Source organism: Scyliorhinus torazame, chromosome 3, assembly GCF_047496885.1.
Source record: "Scyliorhinus torazame isolate Kashiwa2021f chromosome 3, sScyTor2.1, whole genome shotgun sequence".
NCBI lineage: Eukaryota > Metazoa > Chordata > Chondrichthyes > Carcharhiniformes > Scyliorhinidae > Scyliorhinus > Scyliorhinus torazame.
In genome coordinates, this window is record NC_092709.1 from 139,467,783 (window position 1) to 139,489,548 (window position 21,766).

Consider the following 21,766-nt stretch of genomic DNA (forward strand, 5'->3'; position numbering starts at 1 on the left):
TGCAACCAGGGGTGTCGTGGAGAGGTGCTTCGGCCTCCTTAAAATGTTCAGGGCACTCGCACCATTAACTGCACGCATTGGCGCCACCCAGCACCCCCCTCACCCACCTCCGGCACCATCGCACAACCCTACCAGACATGGCACCACCCTCACACAACACTACACCTGCGGCACCTCGTTAATGTCGGTGCACTGCTACCTCCGTCAGCAGGTGTGAACACTGCCATGATGGATGATGACAATCTGCTCTGCGATGAGCTGTGAGCTACAGATCGCTACTGACCATCTGCCTCATGGTCATATACGAACACCACCACCTCGGTGTCCCCTCTATGCGTCGCGGACACTCCATCACATGTCCAGGTGGGGCAGCGGGCGTCGGAGCACTGAGGACAAGGCGTGTTCGTTGTTGGGGTGGCGGCGTGCACCCCCGGCCGCACCCTTGCGATGATCCTCAGGCAGCACCGTGAGTGTATCTGGTGGGCACCCTCACTTCCACCCCCCCCCCCCCCCCCAAACCCCCCCACCCCCCCGGCCCCAGGCACCGGAAATAGGACAGACACATGAAGGTTTGGTTAGCCACTTTTATTGTGACATTGAAAGACACGTGCCCTAGCCCCTATGACTAATCCGTGCCCTGCGCCCTTGCCAATTTACTACGTGTCTAACGTTTTGGCCTTACGGGCCCTACCACTACGTCTAGGTGTCTCCCCAGACAGTATATCAAGAGTGGAGGCGGACTGCTGAGAATCCTGCCCTTCAACGTGGCTCCCCGTCGGCGCGCGCTTCCTGGGGCGGCCCAGCCTGGATGGGCCAGGCTTCTCGGCAGGTGTGCTGGATGGCGTGATGCCACCCTCCTCTGCCCGCCAGATACACCAGGGACAGGATGGGGGAAGTGCGAGTGTTCTGGTCCCTCCCTTGCTGGTGTAACCGGGACAGGCACCAGGACCTCCTCCTCCCTCGGGGAGCCAATTGGCCCCCGGGCCTCTCTAAGGGACGGTGGTGCACGCCGAGGCAAGCCCCGTTGTACCACCGACACCTGGCGCTGCCAGTCCTGGAGGCCGCTGTGGAATCGACCAGGGTCTGAACGTTCCCGGCGATGGAGCTGAGGGAGTGCGACATCCCTGTCAGGGACAACACAACCTCCCGCTGGGTCTGGGCGACGCCGTCCATCACATGGACAAGGCCGCCGATGCTCTCAGCGATGGCCTGCTGGAACAGAGCCATGGCCTGCTGGGATTGGGCCAGACCCCGGAGCACGGCGGCAGTGTCCATGTGGCTCTGGAGCATAGCTGCCTGTGAGAGGGCAGCCCTGTCGTGGGTCACAGATGATGCGTGCACCCTAAGCCCCACGCCCTGAAGAACCTGACCCATGCCCAAAACCGTTACCCCCTTGCGGTGTCGGCCTGCAGCCATGATTGGCACCACTCCCTGCTCCTGGACGCGGATGGACTCCTCCAGCTGTGTCTGCAGTTGCCGGAAGACAGCCGTCATCCCGTCGTCTGGTCCCTGGGGTGGCGATTGCATCGGGTCTGTGGGTGGGCCTGGAATGCCCAGGAAACCAGGAGCCATCTGGGCAGCGGCTGGGTGCTGGGCCTGGCCTGCCCTCCGACCGTCCAGCCCCTCGGCTGCTCCTACCTCCACCTGCTGTACCGGTTCGGCTGTGTGGTGCGCACCAGTCTGTGTCCCAGAAGCCTCATCACTAACTTGCCCAACCGAGGTGAGTGTATCTGCGATGTTGGAGGGTGTGGGTGACAGCAGTGCCGCGGCCACCAGGTCCTCCTCTGTCCCCAGCTTTGTCTCCTGTGTGGAACCGTGGCCCGGTGCATTCAGCCCACGGCCCATGCCAGGTGCCGTGCCCCTGTGCCTCGAATGTCGCAACGTCCTCTGTGCGTCACTGTCCGGGATCGCTGCCCCTCCTCGTCCGTCTCACTGTCATAAGAGTCATTATCGTCCGTCCTGACGTCTCTGTCTGTCCTCTGTGCATCACGCCTCGATGGCCCGGCCTCAGAGAATGGCCCTGCTGCCCGTGGTCCTTCCCGTCTGTCCGGTTCGACACTGTGGCCAGGTTGGGGCTGTACGGTGGCGTGGTGAACGGGCAGTTCCACGGCGGTGCTCGTGTGACCCTGGATAACACATTAAGGCAGGTTTTGTTCGTCTTGCGTGGTCGTAAGTGAGGGGTTGGGGGGGGGGGGGGGGGGGGGGGGGGTTGGGAGGGTGTGGACTGTGGGGGTGGTGCAGTGTCAGGCGGTGGGGTGTGAGGGTGTGGACTGTGGGGGTGGTGCAGTGTCAGGCGGTGGGGTGTGAGGGTGTGGACTGTGGGGGTGGTGCAGTGTCAGGCGGTGGGGTGTGAGGGTGTGGACTGTGAGGGTGGTGCAGTGTCAGGCGGTGGGGTGTGAGGGTGTGGACTGTGAGGGTGGTGCAGTGTCAGGCGGTGGGGTGTGAGGGGGGGTGAGCGGGGCACTGATGGGATGACGGACTGCATGCATTCTCACTTGGAGCTACACCTCCGACCTGGCACGGTGCTACCTCCCGGCTGGCGGCTCCCCCAGCGAGGTCCAGTGCCCTTTGCTCATATTAGGTCAGGGGATGCAGCTGAGGAGATCGCCCTCCGGTTCTTGCACGCTCCCTGTAATTGTGAGCTGTCTTGCCCTTGGAGGGGGAGGTAAGGAGATGAAGCACAGGGTTAGGCGGACATTGGCAGGACGCACACATGAACGCAACATTATCACAAGGTGGGGATACTACGACCCACGCCATGGCACCTGCCCACTGGGAGGGGTGGGGGTTCCACGTGTGTCCCAGGTGCAACGTGGGACCCCAGCGCCCCCCCCTCCTCCCCCCAGGCGTGGGCAAGAGGGCGAGGTGTTGCCCGGGGGGAGTGTCAGAGCACTTACCCTCGTTGCCCTCGTGAAGTTGTGCAGCTTCTTCCTGCACTGTTCTCCCGTGCGGGGGATGTGCCCCACAACGCTGACCGCAGCGCCCACCTCTCGCCATCCACACCTCACGGTGCTGCTTGGCTGCCGGTGTCCACGTCGGGGATAGAGGATGGCCCTGCGCTCCTCCACTGCCTCGAAAAGTGCCTCCAGGTCGCTGTCCCAGAAGCGGGCTGCGGCGCAACCCGGCTCTTCCATGTTGGACCCTGGTGTGTCTGTGCGTCCCGCGCAATTCCTTATATGTAGCGCGCCATCATCGTGGCGCCGCGCGATGACACCGCTGTTCCTGCGCACCGCCCACCACGTTTCTCGCGGCACTGCTGCTGGCCCCTTCTCAGCCAGTGAATTAGTCGCGGCGGGGGCCCGTTTGCGCCGTCGTGAAATGCGACGGCGTTCACGACGGCGCGGGCACTTAGTCCGCGGATTGGAGAATCGCCCCCTATATTCTTTAAAGCTTTTAAAATCAGGGGCGAAATTCTCCGGAAACGGTGCGATGTCCACCGACTGGCGCCCAAAACGGCGCAAATCAGACGGGCATCGCGCCGCCCCAAAGGTGCGGAATGCTCCGCATCTTTGGGGACCGAGCCCCAACATTGAGGGGCTAGGTCAGCGCCAGACGAATTTCCGCCCCGCCAGATGGCGGAAAAGGCCTTTGGTGCCCCGCCAGCTGGCGCGGAAATGACATCTCCGGGCGGCGGATGCGTAGGAGCGTCAGCGGCCGCTGACGGCATTCCGGCGCATGCGCAGTGGAGGGAGTCTCTTCCGCCTCCGCCATGGTGGAGACCGTGGCGGAGGCGGAAGGGAAAGAGTGCCCCCACGGCACAGGCCTGCCCGCGGATCGGTGGGCCCCGATCGCGGGCCAGGCCACCGTGGGGGCACCCCCCGGGGCCAAATCGCCCCGCGCCCCCCCCAGGACCCCGGAGCCCGCCCGCGCCTCCTTGTCCCGCCGGTAAGGTAGGTGGTTTAATTTACGACGGCGGGACAGGCATTTTAGCGGCGGGACTCCGGCCCGTCCAGGCCGGAGAATCGAGCGGGGGTGCCGCCAACCGGCGCGGCCCGATTCCCGCCCCCGCCGAATATCCGGTGGTGGAGACTTCGGCAACCAGCGGGGGCGGGATTCACGCCAGCCCCCGGCGATTCTCCGACCCGGTGGGGGGTCGGAGAATCTCGCCCCAGGTTCATAACCCTGGCTAGTTTACTCTCATTTTATTATTTTTCCAGCATTTTGGTCACCCTTTGCTGCTTTCTAAAACACTCCAATCCTCAGCCTCAATGTTATTCTTTGCAACATTATAAGCCTCTGAACCGACAGTGAAACAGAAAGGGCAAGGTTATGCTTGATTTTAGAGACAACACCAACACCAGATCCATTCGCATATTGCCCTCTGTAATTGTTTCTCCGGCACCCAAATGTAAATGCACCTCCCCAGTTTCCCCATCCCCCACAACCAGATGCCTACTTATGTGTTAAAAATAATATTGCCAATTGTACAGAGTTGCCATTGTTGAGCTTGTGCATAAAACCCGACCAGTTGTTTTATTTTATTTATTTTTTTGTGTGTGCTATTCTGTTCTCTCTCTCTATATATATATATGTTTTTCATTCTGTGTACATATACTTTGTTCAAAAACCCAATTAAGAACATTTATTTAAAAAATGCTTGATTTTAGAGATGACAGCAGACATCAGTTTGAATCATGCATCACAAAACGGACATAAATGAAATGGAAATATGATTCAACAAATACTGTACCTTGTTTACCTGTAAGGAACACACACCTGACAAAACGCAATCTTCACATCCAGTATAGGTTCACTGCAGTAGTACAAGAAATGTCGGCTCATAAATACCTGCAGGGAAATAAAAATGCAAATATAGTTGCAAGTTCAATTTTCACATTTAATCCATCTTCTCTGAATTAAATAAGCTAATTTAAGTCTGAAGTGTATAATAAATTCAATGTCGATTTCTACCATATTGACATTTTCAATGTTTGCGCTGGGCTCTTAAATTACTTGACAGTAATTACCCAAAACAATGTATTTTGCCCCTACTACAATCATTCTGTTAAAATGGGCAGTATATACTTTCTTGTGCTCATCCATCAATATTGGGTTACCTTTCCAATTTAATCAAAACCAGCCAACGATTTCTGTGTATCAAGACCAATTTAGGAAGAAGTTACTTCATCTCATTGAAATGTTTCGGACAGTACTTTACATATCAGATGGAGACTTGAGTGATGCTGTAAGATTCTTTAAAAAATACTGGGTTGGAGCTTGATCCATGATTTGCTAAATTGGTGGCTGAGAATGTGCCATATTTTAGACAGCACTTGACAGTATTAAGCAAATACTTTTAAAATATATATTCAAAAGCATTTGATACAATCAAATACATTTGATACATTTAAGGGAAGCACGGTGGTTAGCACAATTGCTTCACAGCTCCAGGGTCCCAGGTTTGATTCCCGACTTGGTTCACTGTGCGGAGTCCGCCCACAGCAGCATGCCTGGTTTCCCTAAAATGTACTTGATTTGAACAATATGGAGGAGGAAGGGACAGTGTAAGATGATCCCAACGAGCCTCCTAATGGCCCATGAAAGAATAGACTTAATCCCGGGTGATGACTTTGATAGCAATTTGAGTGCTTTTGAAGAAAGGGGCTAGATCCTTCTGTGATTGGTAGCTTCTTCACCTTACTTCTGTGAGAGGCACAGAGAGCAAAAAAGCAGACTGCATAAAGCATATTACATACTTGTAATATACAGTCAACAGCTGGTTTGAAATGGGGATACTGTGGGGGAAAAAGGCATTTAAGTGGATGATCGGCTATGATCGTATTGAATGGTGGAGCAAGCTCGGTGGGCTGATGGCCTATTCCTGCCCGATGTTCCTGAAGTTTTATATCGTTCTGATAAATGGGATCAGACAGGCCTGAAGTAATAGTAAGCAATCATATGGTTAGGGGCTATAGGCTTGAATTGCTAGGAAAACCAACTGCTCTGTCCAGAGAGGAAACTAGGTGTGTCTTGTGATACATTCCATTAGCCAGTGTACAGAGCAGAGGTTCTTTGTTCTAATCCCTGGATCATGTTATTGTTTATCTAGATACTGGGCAGAAATGGATTCAGCCCAACTATAAGGATGCAATTTTTATTTATGGAAGTGGCTGATGATGCTCAGACTGTGAAAATATCCAGTTTAAAAACTCAAAATATATGATGAAGCTTCTGAAAGTTTTTCTCACACCTCGAATGCAAAAAGTCCTGATGAATGATGGTTACTCATCATTAGTCAACCCAACTGTGAAAGTTGACCAGGTTCCACAGTAGGTTGGCAAGGGCTGATTTCATTATCACAGGAGCTATGATAGGGGCAGCGTGATGGCACAGTGGTTAGCACAGCTCCCTCACAGCTCCAGGGGCCCGGGTTCAATTCTGGCCTCGGGTGACTGTTTGTGTGGAGTTTGCACTTTCTCCCCGTGTCTGTGTGGGTTTCCTCCAGGTGCTCTGGTTTCCGCCCACAGTCCATAGATGTGCGGGTAAGTTGCCCCTTAGTGTCCAAGGATGTGTAGGTTAGGTGGGGTTACGGGGATAGGGCGGGCTAGGTAGAGGTGCTCTTTCAGAGGGTCGGTGCAGACTCAATGGGCTGAATAGCCTCCTTCAGCATTGCCAGAATTCCATGATTCTATGCTTCTTTTATAATAATATAGCATCTTGGTTTGGACCAGAAACAACGTTCATCTTCCTAGAATGTTGGCTGCAATGGTTTGGGCACATTTAAAAACAGAAACGGGCAGAATACCTTCTCTGCACACTAGAAGTAGATTGAACAAGCAGATGAGGAGAGACAATGTCATGAGTCATTTGCCATGCTGTTATAATCAGGTTTGTTTAAGGTTTAAATCATTGAACCAGGGCAGTGAGAACTTTACCGTCAGCTGATTTCACCTGATCTCAGAATTGGGCGGCACGATGGCACAGTGGTTAGCACTGCTACCTCACAGTGCCAGGGACGCGGGTTCACTACCGGCCTTGGGTCACTGTCCGTGTGGTGTTTATACGTTCTCCCCGTGACTGCGTGGGTTTCCTCCAGGTGCTCCCGCTTCCTCCCAGAGTCCAAAGATGTAGGTGGATTGGCCATGCTAAATTGCTCCTTAGTGTCCAGGGATGTGAAGGTTAGGTTATGGGGTTGGAGGGATAGGGTGGGACATGGATTGGTGCAGTCCCGATGGCCCGAATAGCTTCCTTTTGCACTGTAGGGATTCTATGAATCTAATAGTTGAAGCCCTTCACCTTGATGAGTACAGGATAAAATCAAAGAAGCAAGCTGACAAAATCTTACTTACTCTCCAGAAGTTCTGTTTCTTCCACATTACTGATTTTTAAAAATGGGTTAAAGGAATATGGGGAACAGGTAGGGAGGTGGGTTTGAGACCAGGAAGAGATCAGCCATGATTTGATTGAATGGCGCAGCATGCTGGAGATGCTGAATTGCCTACTTATGCTCCTAGTTCCTATTCATTTTTTAAAAAAATTTAGAGTACCCAATTAATTTTTTCCAATTATGGAGCAATTTAGCATGACCAATCCACCTACCCTGCACATCTTTGGGTTGTGGGGGCGAAACCCACGCAAACCCGGGGAGAATGTGCAAACTCCACACGGACAGTGACCCAGAGCCGGGTTCGAACCTGGGACCTTGGTGTCGTGAGGCAGTGGAGCTAACCACTGCGCCACCATGCTGCCCTCCTATGTTCCTATTTCAATTCACATTTCCAGTTTACAAATTTGAATGAAGATCTGATACGATGCGGCAATGCCAATAGAAGGTGTATCAAACTGTTCTGTTTTATTTCTCCCCAAGGCCCAGATGAATATTTTAGGAGTGAATTAGATTGGAGTGAAATATGTTGTGCTTTTATGAGATGTTTGAAACACATATTTAATCTAAAATCTATGGAAAAGGTTAAACCAGGCAATACTATTAAAAGGGAGTGATGTAGGGAACTCAGTACATAGTTTTAATTTGCTTTCATTGTGTGATCTCAATAATAGCGTCCCACATTGTGCCATATGTGATCCAGCAGGTAACAGGTGCGTATAGCTATTTAACTGCTGCGACAGAGCAAATTCTTGGAAAATGTCGAGGTACTTCTCAGCATTATTTAATTAACAGTTATTGCTGAGTTAGGCTGCAAAGATTGCACTTTCAAACCTAATTCACGAGTGATTAAACTCAGGATCAGCACGGCTTTTTTATATTTGATACTGGAAATAACATTGATTATTTTTTTGCGGACACCTGAAATAAATCTCCTAAAATGAATACAGAAAGTGCCAAAGACTTTGACAATAAATTATGGGCATGATTCAGCGGCCTCGTCGTGCCCGACTTGCTGTCAGGACAGAGGCCTCTCGAGAGATTTGCGACCCTCAAAGCACCTCGCGAGATTTAACAAATGAGCCATTAGGTTCTTTTAAATATGCGTTCGCGGGTTTCTCTCAGTACCCGGAACCTAATAGCCACTCCCGGGAGAGCTCGCCAGTGAATCGTTTAGTACTGGTGTCCACAAACGTGGACCAGTCGTAATGGCATCTACGGGGCACTCCCATTAGAGACCCCCGGTGGTCGGGGACAGGGCAGGGTGACACTCCCTCCAGCACCCTGACACCTTGACAATGCCAGCCTGGCATCTTGGCAGTTCTGTCCTGGCACTAACAGGATGGCACTGCCAGGCTTGCAGGGGCATAGTTGGGGTACCAGGAGGGCTGTACCAGGTTTCCCATGTGCCAGGTTGGCACTGCCAGGAATCAGGCCCAGTGGGGACCTTATCAGGTGGAGGGGGGCTAAGGGCGTGGTCCCAGAGGCCTCCCGGAGGGTGGGGGTGTGGGTTGATAAAGAGACTACAGAGATTGTGGATGCATTGGTTGTAATCTTTCAAAGTTCACCAGGATTGTAAAACTGTAAATGTAATACCACTATTCAAGAAAGGAAGAGAGACAGAAAGCAGGGAACTATAGACCACAACTGTCTTTGGGAAAATGCTAGAATTCATTACTCAGGAGGTCCTGAGCGATTCCTGGAGTCGGCTTCAATCTCCCAGAAGAAAAACAAAGCATTCTGGCAGCAGAGGGCAGGACCTTCTGCCAGCCAATCACGGCCTGGGCTCGGTGACCACCTGACATTCCCTATGTCTGAGACCAGCTATCAGCCAATCACAGCCCACATTCAGGTACCAGCTGGCCATCCCAACACCAGGAACTACTCCCCCACCCACGGAAAAGCCCAACTAGGCTTTAGCAGAGGTCCTTAGATAGAAACATCCGAACGGCTAGCATCCCTGTAGGATTTAGTTGCAGCAGGGGACCAAGCAGCAGCATCAGAAGATCTCTCCCACACCAGTTAAAGTGACCAAACAACAACATTGTGACAGTTTTTGTGGGCCTCAGCTGCTACAGGATGCTATAAAAAAGTACATTCGGAAGTCCACATAGAGGAATTAAAGGGACATCACTGTGAACTCTCTACATTAAGAGAGGTCTAGATAATTTTCATCACTCCCTTCGGTCAACTACCAGCTTTCATGGCATGGTCCAGGGATCAGGAGTAGGTCAGGCAGTTAGGAAATAAATCCATTGGGAACCCAGGTCACTCTGGTATTTGTTTCATGGAAGGCAGCAACCAGTTCCACAGGAAAGGGTGTGAACAAAAGTTGGAAACCAGAGAGTTCCTGTTTTCCCACCATTTCCATTGGAATGTGGTCTCATTTGGGATGGGATTGTAGGAGAAATCCAGCCATTAATTTGCTCATGTAGTAAGCATCCTGAATTCTAATCTCTAACAATGGGAAAGACCATTGGATGTTTATATTAACTTTATTTAAATTTTTGTTCTGTGGCCCTAGATAACTCGAGGGTCAAATGGTGAAAACCATCAAACAAAACATTTCTTCCCTCGTTTTAGCTGGCAAACTGCTGCAGTTGTTCCATGAACTCAATATTTCCTCCAATTAAATATCGGCCAGTTGGAACCCACTGCCCCAATATTTACAGGGCGGTGGGGTCAGAGGGCGGGTGCGGAGGGGGGGGGTGGAGATTGCAGTGAAAACAGACCCTAATTGGTTTGTTTGAGAGGTCAGAGCTTCCCACTGGATTGGATTGGATTATTGCCACATGCCAAGGTAGAGTGAAAAGTATTTTTCTGCAGCAGCTCAACAGATCATTAAGTACATGAAAAGAAAAGAAAATAAAAGAAAATACATAATAGGGCAACACAAGGTACACAATGTAACTAGATAACACCGGCATCGGGTGAAGCATACAGGGGTGTAGTGTTAATGAGGTCAGTCCATAAGAGGATCCTTTAGGAGTCTGATAACAGTGGGGAAGAAGCTGTTTTTGACTTTGTTCGTGCGTGTTCTCAGACTTTTGTATCTCCTGCCCGATGGAAGAAGTTGGAAGGGTGAGTAGGCCGGGTGGGAGGGGTCTTTGATTATGCTGCCCGCTTTCCCCAGGCAGCGGGAGGTGTAGATGGAGTCAATGGATGGGAGGCAGGTTCGTGTGATGGACTGGGCGGTGTTCACGACTCTCTGCTTGCGGTCTTGGGCCGAGCAGTTGCCATACCAGGCTGTGATAAAGCCAGATAGGATGCTTTCTATAGTGCATCTGTAAAAGTTGGCAAGAGTAGGGCAGCACGGTGGCGCAGTGGGTAGCACTGCAGCCTCACGGCACCGAGGTCCCAGGTTCGATCCCGGTTCTGGGTCACTGTCCGTGTGGTGTTTGCACATTCTCCCCGTATCTGCGTCGGTTTCACCCCCACAACCCAAAGATGTGCAGGGTAGGTGGATTGGCCACACTAAATTACCCCTTAATTGGAAAAATGAATTGGGTACTTCAAATTTATAAAAAAATAACAAAAAAAAAGAAAAAAAGTTGGCAAGAGTTAATGTGGACATGCCGAATTTCCTTAGTTTCCTGAGGAAGTATAGGCGCTGTTGTGCTTTCTTGGTGATAGCGTCGACGTGGGTGGACCAGGACAGACTTTTGGAGATGTGCACCCCTAGGAATTTTTAACTGCTAACCATCTCCACCTCGGCCGCGTTGATACTGACAGGGGTGTGTACAGTACTTTGCTTTCTGAAGTCAATGACCAGCTCTTTAGTTTAACTGGCATTGAGGGGTAGATTGTTGTCTCTGCACCACTTCACTAGGTTCTCAATCTCCTTCCTGTATTCGGACTCATCGTTATTCAAGATCCGGCCCACTATGTTCGTATCGTCAGCAAACTTGTAGATGGAGTTGGAACCAAATTTTGCCACGCAGTCGTGTGTGTACTGGGAGTATAGTGGGGGGCTAAATACGCAGCCTTGCAGGGCCCCGGTATTGAGTACTATTGTGGAGGAGGTGTTGTTGTTTATTCTTACTGATTGTGTTCTGTAGGTTAGAAAGTCGAGGATCCAGTTGCAGAGTGGGGAGCCAAGTTCTAGGTTTTGGAGCTTTGATATGAGCTTGCCTGGGATTATAGTGTTGAAGGTGGAGCTGTAGTCAATAAATAGGAGTCTGATGTAGGAGTCCATGTTGTCGAGATGCTCTAGGGATGAGTGTAGGGCCAGGGGGATGGCATTTGCTGTGGACCGGTTGCGGCGGTATGCGAATTGCAGTGGATCAAGGCATTCTGGGAATATGGAGGTGATGCGTTTCATGACCAACCTTTCGAAGCACTTCATTACGACTGAAGTCAGGACCACCGGACGGTAGTCATTGAGGCATGTTGCCTGGTTTTTCTTTGGCACTGGTATGATGGTGGTCTTCTTGAAGCAGGTGGGGACCTCAGAGCAGAGTAGGGACAGGTTAAAGATGTCCGCAAACACATCTGCCAGCTGGTCTGCGCAAGCTCTTAGTGCACGGCCAGGGATCCCGTCCGCACCTGCCGCCTTCCGAAGGTTCACTTTCAGGAAGGCCGATCTGACTTCGGAAACTGTGGTGGTGGGTATGGCTGTGTTATGGGCTGCTGGGGCACTCGACAGCGGATCGTTGGTTTCCTGCTCAAACTGAGCATAGAATGCATTGAGTTCATCGGGGAGGCGCTGCTGCTGAAGATACTGCGCGGCTTCACTTTGTAGCCCATTATGTTGTTTAGGCCTTGCCACACACGCCAAGAACTGTAACGCTAGTCAGTGACTCTAGCTTGGTCTGATATTCTCTCTTGGCATCTTGGATGGCTTTGCAGAAGTCGTACCTAGATTTCTTGTGTAGGTCAGGGTCGCCTGACTTGAACACCTCAGACCGGTCCTTCAGTAGAGAGTCAATCTCGCGATTGAGCCAGGGTTTCCGGTTGGGGAACGTACGTACTGCTTTCTTTGGCACGCAGTCGCCCACACATTTGCTGATTAAGTCTGTGATGGTGGTGGCATACTCATTTAAATTGGTCGTTGAGTTCATAAATATGGACTAGTCCACTGTCACTGTCACTGGAGGTGAGATTCTGACACCAAAACCGACTCGGCTCCTATTTCCCATCTCCAAACAGGAAATCCAGGCCCCAATTTCCATTCCCCCTTCGCTGGCGGACATGACTTCTGCAGCTTTAGAAGTGACTCCGAAACCTCACTGCCTGTTAAATCTCTCCCATCCTTTAAGACAGGATGTGGAGATGCTGGCGTTGGACTGGGGGAGCACAGTAAGACGTTTTACAACACCAGGTCGAAGTCCAACAGGTTTGTTTCAAATCACTGGCTTTTGGAGCACTGCTCCTTCCTCAGGTGAATAAAAAGGGAGGTTCCAGAAACATATGTATAGCAAAGTCAAAGATGCAAGACGATACTTTGAATGTGAGCATTTGCAGGTAATTAAGTCTCTACAGATCCAGAGAGAGAGGTAATCCCAGGTTAAAGAGATGTGAATTGTCTCAAACCAGGACAGTTGGTAGCTCTGAAAGCTAGTGATTTGAAACAAACCTGTTGGACTTTAACCTGGTGTTTTAAGACTTCTTACTATCCTTTAAGACAACCATGAAAATCTGCCTCACTGACCAAGCTTTTAATCACCCGTCTTAATATCTCCTAAAATGCCTCAGTGTCAAAGTTTGTCTGATCATGCTCTGTGAAAGACTGTGTAATGCTTGCTCCATTAATGACACAACATAAATTTGAGATGTCTGTAGATGTGGAAGAAACTTGCTTATTCTGTGCTTTCGTAAATTGTTCTGCCGATGAAATAAAGCAATTAAAAATAAGGAAGCAGAAGGAAAGCGAGCTGGTCCGAGGTAAAATAAGGCAGCGTGAGGTGATGGACGACGCCCAGCAGGTGGCCAAGATTCTTTAAATAAAATGTTCTCACTATTTTAACATATTCTATCACTTCGCTGAAGGGCTATTCACATTATCTTCAAATGTTATGAAAACATTGCTGCCATTGTCTTCCAGAGTTAAAGCATTGACAAAATTCTCTAAAGGTAAACTTGCAGGTTGAGTCCATAATTAAGAAAGCAAATGCAATGTTGTCATTTATCTCAAGAGGCTTGGAATATAAAAGCAGGGATGTACTTCTGAAGCTTTATAAAGCATTAGTTAGGCCCCATTTAGAATACTGTGAGCAATTTTGGGCCCCACACCTCAGGAAGGACATACTGGCACTGGAGCGGGTCCAGCGGAGATTCACACGGATGATCCCAGGAATGGTAGGCCTAACATACGATGAACGTCTGAGGATCCTGGGATTATATTCATTGGAGTTTAGGAGGTTGAGGGGAGATCTAATAGAAACTTACAAGATAATGAATGGCTTAGATAGGGTGGACGTAGGGAAGTTGTTTCCATTAGCAGGGGAGACTAGGACCCGGGGGCACAGCCTTAGAATAAAAGGGAGTCACTTTAGAACAGAGATGAGGAGAAATTTCTTCAGCCAGAGAGTGGTGGGTCTGTGGAATTCATTGCCACAGAGGGCGGTGGAGGCCGGGACGTTGAGTGTCTTTCAGACATAAGTTGATAAATTCTTGATTTCTCGAGGAATTAAGGGCTATGGAGAGAGAGCGGGTAAATGGAGTTGAAATCAGCCATGATTGAATGGTGGAGTGGACTCGATGGGCCGAATGGCCTTACTTCGGCTCCTATGTCTTATGGTCTTAAAATCTGAGCTTCTTAAAAATACCTTGGGGTAGATTTTCAAATTGGCGCTCAGGTTTAAAACTGGTATTGCTTCCCGATTATTCGCCCATTATAGAGACTGTTTCATTTTCATTTCCATCAAAATGAATAGAAATTAAAATTGATTATGTTCCACAATAGGTGACCATTTGGCAACAGCAGTTTTACTTTTGGGTAACAAACTAAAAATCTACACCATTTCTTTCCTTGGTGCAAAACATTAACAATCTGGATATTTACAATGACTTATATGATCTTGGTTAGTGCGAGACATGTGCTGTTTGGGCAATGTTTTGTTCCTACCTTTATTGCCCTTTTCTCACACTTGGACTGAATTTTCTTGGCCCTGTAGTGCCAGGAGTGTTGGGAAAATGGGAGTAGCCATGTTGGGATGGCTCCCCAACACATTCCCATCACTGTGTAAGTCGGCTGGGCTGAATGCAAACAGGTAGCCAATTTTCACTCTTTCTATTCATGTGGGGTTCCATGGAGCAAGCTCCTTGCAGCAGGCTGGGAGGCCATCAAAGCCAAACCTTCCAGTCCCAAAGAGGGGGTCATCAATATGAAAGGACACATGCATGGTTCAAACAATTCTGCCAGAGGGACTTCCCTTTCTCTCAGTGGGACTTCCTGGTTTGACCCGTCGGAAATCCCCATTTAATCCTCCAAGGGTGTCTTCATTTGAGGCATCTTTGTGGTCTCTGAATCACTTCAGCTGCACTGAGGAACTGACCAAGGCCATCTGACTGGGCCAGCGGCATCGGGAGTCTACACCCCATCTTTAATAGGACAGCATGTAGGGAGTAAGCTAATTAGGAGGTCACCTGCGGGAAGATTGACGCCAGTCTCGTTCCCAGCCAGCATAGGCTCCAGACCCCCAATTTGTCCCACTGGCAGGGTCCAGAAGCCCACAGGAAAATGCTGCTCTTGGACACAGCTGTGGAGTGAAGTCAGCAGATTTATCATCGAACCACAGAAAGGTTACGGCACAGAAAGAGGCAATTCAGCCCATTGTGTCCATGCCTACTGATAAAATGAGCTGTCCATTCAAATCCCACCTCCCAGCATCTGGTCTGTAGCTTTTGAGGTTCTGGCACTTCATGTGCGACCCAGATACTGGCATGACTCATAACGTGACAAAATCCAATGCAGCCATGATTGACTTTCTTTCCTGTCTCCTTTGCAATCTTCCGCACTTTCATTTTTCATAGCTTTCCTTTCATGATTTACTTTCCTTTTGCTGCAAGTGGAATTCATCTCCACATATCCTGCTTCTGGTCCCACCGACAGCACACCCCTCCCCCCTCCACCCCGGCCGGGAAACCGGGGGGATAGATTCAATGAGAAATCCCATTGACAGCAGTGGGACTAGAAGACTCTGCTGCCGGCCAATTGCTGCGGAGAAACACATAGTAGGCCAGGGAACCTCACTTTGTGACCATTTCCTTATTTCTTTATAGTAATCAAAGTAAACCAGTTATGGTGTCACCCCTGTGTGTGTGGAGTCTGTTTCATGGAAGTAACATGGAACATCAGGATAAAAGATAGGAGGCTGGATTCTCCAATTTTGGGGCTATGCCCGGAGGATCCGTGGCGTTTTATGTGGGAAAAATCAGCGCGGCCCCAGCACCGATCCCAGGACCAGTGAGGGGCTAGCAGCTACGCCATATAAAATGCCCGGTCTCCACGAAATAAACGGCCGGAGAATTGCTGGGTCCATGGCCACTCATGCGCACGGCGACGACCTGCAATGGTCGCATCGGACAACAACATGGCGCCGGCCGTGCGTGGACCCAACCTGCCCAATAGTGCCCCCCTGGAGACCCCCTCACCATCCCCCACCAGTCTCCCCAGCCCTCGCCGAAGCTCTCCCGGCCAGCAGCTTGGCTCCCGCCCGACTGTGATGGTGCTGGACAGTCCGCAGCCGCCATGCCGGGTTTCTGACCGCTGAGACCATGAGTCAACCGCGCAGTCGGGAACTCGGCCCATCGGGGGCAGAGCATCGGGGGAGGGCCTTCAGGCAACGCTCTGAGGCCGTCCCAACGGCGTGCGCCGCGTGCCACCGTTTTGGAGGGGGCGGAGCATGCGAAAACAGGCGCCACCCCGGATTCCGTCGTAAAAAGGGATTCCCCACCCGATCGCCAATTACGAAATCGGCGTCAGGAAACAGAGAATCCTGCCCAAGAAGACTGAAGACATGTAACAAACTGTACTGCACTGCACTGTGGGCTCAAACCACAAAGCATGATGGTCAATGTAGTCAAGTCAAAGTTTTGCTAGCATCAGCAAAACTCTGCTAAATGACTTAAACTGTAGGAGGGCTCGTAACAGGGAAAATAAACAAATAAAGCCTCATTAAGTGCAGTTTTGAGTTTGATAATGACATTAGAGGTAACAAGTTGGGTCACGGTAGCTATGGTACTTTATGTGTGACGTTCAAATGGGCCCACCAAGGAACATTTGCGAAGGCATGGAGATGAGCACTGATGTAATTGAAAACCAACTAAATGGACTAAAAAAACACAAGCTTTACTTTATATGGGGTATATACTCTTATACCCTTAGATGCAAAGGGCTGTAGCAGAAAAAGATATAAAGAGAACATCAGGACTACAGTGGTTGGAACAATTTAGCAAGTTTCTCGGAAGATGTGCACGGAGGATTTCATTATTGGATTGACCACTGAGACGGAACTTGGCACACGGGAACTAAGCAACCAGTACTGTTGCTTAGTGATTTGAAATGAAAATGAAATGAAAATCGCTTATTGTCACAAGTAGGCTTCAAATGAAGTTACTGTGAAAAGCCCCTAGTCGCCACATTCTGGCGCCTGTTCGGGGAGGCTGGTACGGGAACAGGCGCCGGAATGTGGCGACTAGGGGCTTTTCACAGTAACTTCATTTGAAGCCTACTTGTGACAATAAGCGATTTTCATTTCATTTTCATTTCAAATCACTAAGCAACAGTACTGGTTGCTTAGTTCCCGTGTGTCAAATAATAAAGCTGTATCATCTTGGTTAAACTTAATCAAAGTTGTTGTGTCAATTTTATCCTGAGTAGAGACAAATGAACCTTTAGGTAAGGTACAGGGTCTTACAAAGCCTGTCTCTTCAATCGCTAAGATTTCTTTTGATGTTTAATGCAAGTTTCCTCCAGCAGCCAGCCTGATTAATAGGGTGCCTGCCTGTCACACAGGAAGCCAGTGGCACTATCACAGCAAAGGAGCAGAGTGCAGGTAGAGACGTGGCAATGTTCCCATGGTGCATCAAGGTGGGGACGGGCCGGGAAATTCCTGGTCAGCGGGGAAGAGACCAGGGGTTGGTAGGAAATACTATGATCAGGGGTGGAGACCGTGGTTGAGGGGCGTGGAGATCATGTTAAGGAGGCCAGTTTGTGGTCGGTGGAAGAGAGATAATGATAGGTGTGGCAGAGACCCTGTGGGAAGAATGGAAATTGCAGAGACGAGATCAGGAGGTGTCACTGATTGCAGTGGGGGGTAACGGTGGAGGGTGGCAGCACATTAGCTCCTCCTGTTCCACAATTTACAACCATAGAAAGTTAGAAACTTAACCCATCGTGTCTCTAATTGTGCTGCATGTATCTTATTTTTTTTTTAATTTAGAGTACCCAATTCATTTTTTCCAATTAAGGGGCAATTTAGTGTGGCCAATCCACCTACCCTGCACATCTTTGGGTTGTGGGGGCGAAACCCACACAAACACGGGGAGAATGTGCAAACTCCACACAGACAGTGGCACAGAGCCGGGATCGAACCTGCGACCTCGGCGCCGTGAGACTGCAGTGCTACCACTGCGCCACCGTGCTGCCCTGCATGTCTCTTATTGACCCAGTGCCTTCACACCTCCTTTTCCCCAAGGCCAATAAGCCCAGCTGAAAGGGTTTAAATGTTTCACAAAAACTGCAAAAAATAGAAGCATGCAGCTTCCTTGAAAGCTGGTCCCATACCTCCTGGGAGAGGACTGGTTGTCCATCTCACCTCTTTTAAAACTGCAGCTGGGCAGCTGTGCCTCCAGTGTAATCCATGAAAAGGACTGGTACAGAGATAGAATCCATAGAATCTCTACAGTGCAGAAGGAGGCCATTTGGCCCATCAAGTCTGCATCAACCCTCTGAAAGAGCACTCTACCTAGGCCCACTCCCCTGTCCTATGTCTATAATTTCACGCATTGATCATGGTCAATCCTACTAACCTGCACATCTTTGGCCATGTGTTGGATATAATGCAAAGTATGTTCAGTATCCAAATTGCAAAATATCTCTACTTCCCTTCTTCTGGACCTTAAAGCCTGCCTTGCTTACTGGTTCAGTGGACGTACTCTTGCCTATGACCTGGAAGGCTATAGATTCAATTCCATTCCAGAACTTGCACATTTCATCAAAGCCTAACGCCGTGCTGCGGGACTCTGCAGAATTGCAGATGTAAATGAGGGGACAGAAATTAGTCCTCGCCTATTTTTGAATCCAGACTTGGGATGACGAAAGGATCGAGCATGCAGCCAAACAGAGAGCCGCGAGGTCAGCCTGGAGTTGAGCCTCACACCTCATGCACATGTCTAGGGTGAGATGCGAACTGTGCCTCCAGAAACAGCTTAGCCAACAAAAATGAAATTCTAACTACTTGCAGCAGCCTTCTGCTACATTCCAAGAGAGAAAATCGAACCAGGTAACACAGGATGATTGCCAATTTGTGCAGTCAGGGAGAGCATTCCTGATTCTCCAGGCTCCACAGAAAATCTTTTTCAAAAAACTCCTAGCAACCTCTAGTTGGTGGCTCCTGAGACTGCTGAAAAATCCTGAGCGTGGCAGGTCCCACATCTGACTCGTTCATTGTGGACTAATTTCTAAACAGCATCGTCTAACCGGTGTTAGGCCCCAAATCCACAAAGGGCCTGCTCAGTAAACCTGTAAAATGTGCTTTGATGGTACGACCTGCTCCTGTGTATATTAGACACAGGCCAACACACAGCTAAACTGTTATTCTTTGTATTTGAAATTTTAGACCAATTTCTACACCATTATGTTAGTTCAAGACCTTATGGCAACAGGGGTTCTGCCAACATGAAGTATGGGAACATACGCCCCTCAACCAAAAACAGATTAACACAAATCACTTAGTACTGTCTCTGTTAGCAGGGCCTTGTCATGTGCAAAATTACTGCTGAAATTGCCTGCCTCATAAGATCAAAGCAATCCGCTAATTGAGATTGTTTTGAGAGGTTTATGAGGGATGTGGTAAGACACTATATAAAGGCAAAATCTTTCTCTAAATGAAATGGAGCCGAGCTTTCTCATGATTTCCTATTGTAACAGTAATTAGCCGCATAAACTGCCATTAAGTATAGCTTTATACATGCTAATTTACTGCACATTTGTGTTAAACATTGAGTAATTTTGATCATTTTCTGATTTGCGTTGTCAGCACTGGTTAATCTACCTTAAATAGTAATTAAAGTATTTTCTAGGAGCACAATAAACCTTCTCCCATACACAACAATTAGCTTGAAGCATAGAGTACTGACATAAACTGTGGGCTGCTGGCAGCGCCCTATAACTGCTAATACTTGGGCAGTGCCTCCTCCATGATAGGTGATAATTACAAACACAAAAGCTGTTTTCCTCCTCAAACCTGCTCATTAGGAGTGCACGACATTCATTTTTAGAATTTCCATTTTCTCTTTTCACATCAGGGGCGACATTCTCCGACCCCCCGCCAGGTTGGAGAATCGCCGGGGGCTGGCGTGAATCCCGCCCCCGCCGGTTGCCGAAGTCTCCGGCACTGGATATTCGGCGGGGGCGGGAATTGCGCCGCGCCGGTTGGCGGGCCCCCCCGCTCGATTCTCCGGCCCGGATGGGCCGAAGTCCCGCCGAAGGATTGCCTGTCCCGCCGGCGTAAATTAAATCACCTACCTTACCGGCGGGACAAGGCGGCGTGGGCGGGCTCCGGGGTCCTGGGGGGGGTGCGGGGCGACCTGGCCCCGGGGGGTGCCCCCACGGTGGCCTGGCCCGCGATTGGGGCCCACCGATCCGCGGGCAGGCCTGTACTGTGGGGGCTCTCTTTCCCTTCCGCCTCCGCCACGGTCTCCACCATGGCGGAGGTGGAAGAGACTCCCTCCACTGCGCATGCGTGGGAAACTGTCAGCGGCCGCTGACGCTCCCGCGCATGCGCCGCCCGGAGAAGTCATTTCCGCGCCAGCTGGTGGGGCACCAAAGGCCGTTTCCGCCAGCTGGCGGGGCGGAAATTCGTCCGGCGTCAGCCTAGCCCCTCAATGTTGGGGCTCGGCCCGCAAAGATGCGGAGCATTCCGCACCTTTGGGGCGGCGCGATGCCCGTCTGATTGGTGGCGTTTTGGGCGCCAGTCCGCGGACATTGCGCCGTTTCCGGAGAATTTTGCCCCAGTTTTCTTTGTTCCTTACCCATTTCTGTCCTTTTTAACCACTTCCTTATGAAAGTTCCTCATTTAGAATTCATTTACTATTAATTGGAGGGCACGAGTGCACCAGGTCCCAGAATGGGCCAAGTATGTGCAAGGCATCAACTAGGCTCAGAATGGGATTTTGCGCCCACGTTAATGGTGAAGTGGGCACAAAATCCCGCAAGAGTCAGAAAATGAGAATCTCGGCGGAAAGATCTTGGGTGCGATTCAGTGGCCTCGTTGCCCTCAAGCGAGAGCGCGACGAGGCCGGTGAAAAGCGGGAGACGCCAGAAACGAGACCTGCGCTGGGCACCAAACTATTTGCAATGCTATCGACCCGCTCCCGTAGGCTAAATCGGGATTCATCATAGCGTGGCGAGAAACCACTAATCACCACTTAAATCCTATTTCCATACAATTAATCAGTGCCACCCCATATCCAACGGCCTCCCGTGATCCAGCGACTTCCCCATCAAGTGATCGCACTGGCGCCGACTAGTACTTCTTTTGAAAAACGTGAACCTGGTAGAGGCCTACTGCAGAGACCCGAGGAGGCGAGCAGCCATCTTCACGCACAGGCAAAGAGCCCAGGGGCACTGGGATAGATGCACGGAGTGGGATGAGGGGAAACCGAGGGGGTGGGAGGTGCACCCCGGTTGGGGTACAGCCCCAGTGGGAGTGGGCCACCTTGGAGGATTGGGGATATTGGAGCTGGAAGGAGGAGGTTTGGAGTTGGGCGGGGGACTCTGCTGAGGGGGCAACCGTGTGCGGGTCCTCCATGCCAACCCACGGATCATGTGTACCGGTTCTGGGGGCATCTGCAACTGTGAGGTACACACCAGAATGTGCCCCAGAAGCCTGACCACCACTGTTGCCCACTGAGGTGCATGTCTCTGCACTGGCAGAGGGTGGGGATGATAGCTGTGACGCATCTATTGTGGCTTCCTCAGAGCTCTCTTCTGAGGTGTTCTCATGGGACCGTAGGGCGGGGCAACCCCGGATGGGCCAGCGCCATCGGCAGGATTTCCTGTAAGATAATGAATACATGGTCAGTGGGAGGGATGGGTCAATCTGTATGGCATTAACAACTCATGTGTGTCAGGCCTTCCAGGTGAGGCCCGGTGGATCCTCGCCTCTGTGGCATGTGCCGACTTCCACGTTGGTGACCATTTTGTCCTTGGCTCCAGGGCCCGTTCCCCGAATGTGGTGAAGATTCTGGGGCGTCATTCTCCGACCCCCCGCCGGG

General features: G+C 50.5%; 1 protein-coding gene across 12 annotated transcripts in view; it reads right to left on the reverse strand.

Moving 5' to 3' along the window:
• Positions 1 to 21,766, reverse strand: part of mapk10 (mitogen-activated protein kinase 10) — a 375,236-nt gene that overhangs the window by 252,632 nt on the left and 100,838 nt on the right. For 6 of the 12 annotated variants that reach the window (XM_072496256.1, XM_072496255.1, XM_072496260.1 and 3 more), the window contains one exon: positions 4,717 to 4,788. In XM_072496256.1, the coding sequence (XP_072352357.1) occupies positions 4,717 to 4,788 (72 nt within the window). Of the gene's footprint in view, positions 1 to 4,690; positions 4,789 to 21,766 lie in introns of all 12 variants that reach the window. The other 6 variants (XM_072496264.1, XM_072496265.1, XM_072496266.1 and 3 more) reach the window with 2 other exon arrangements.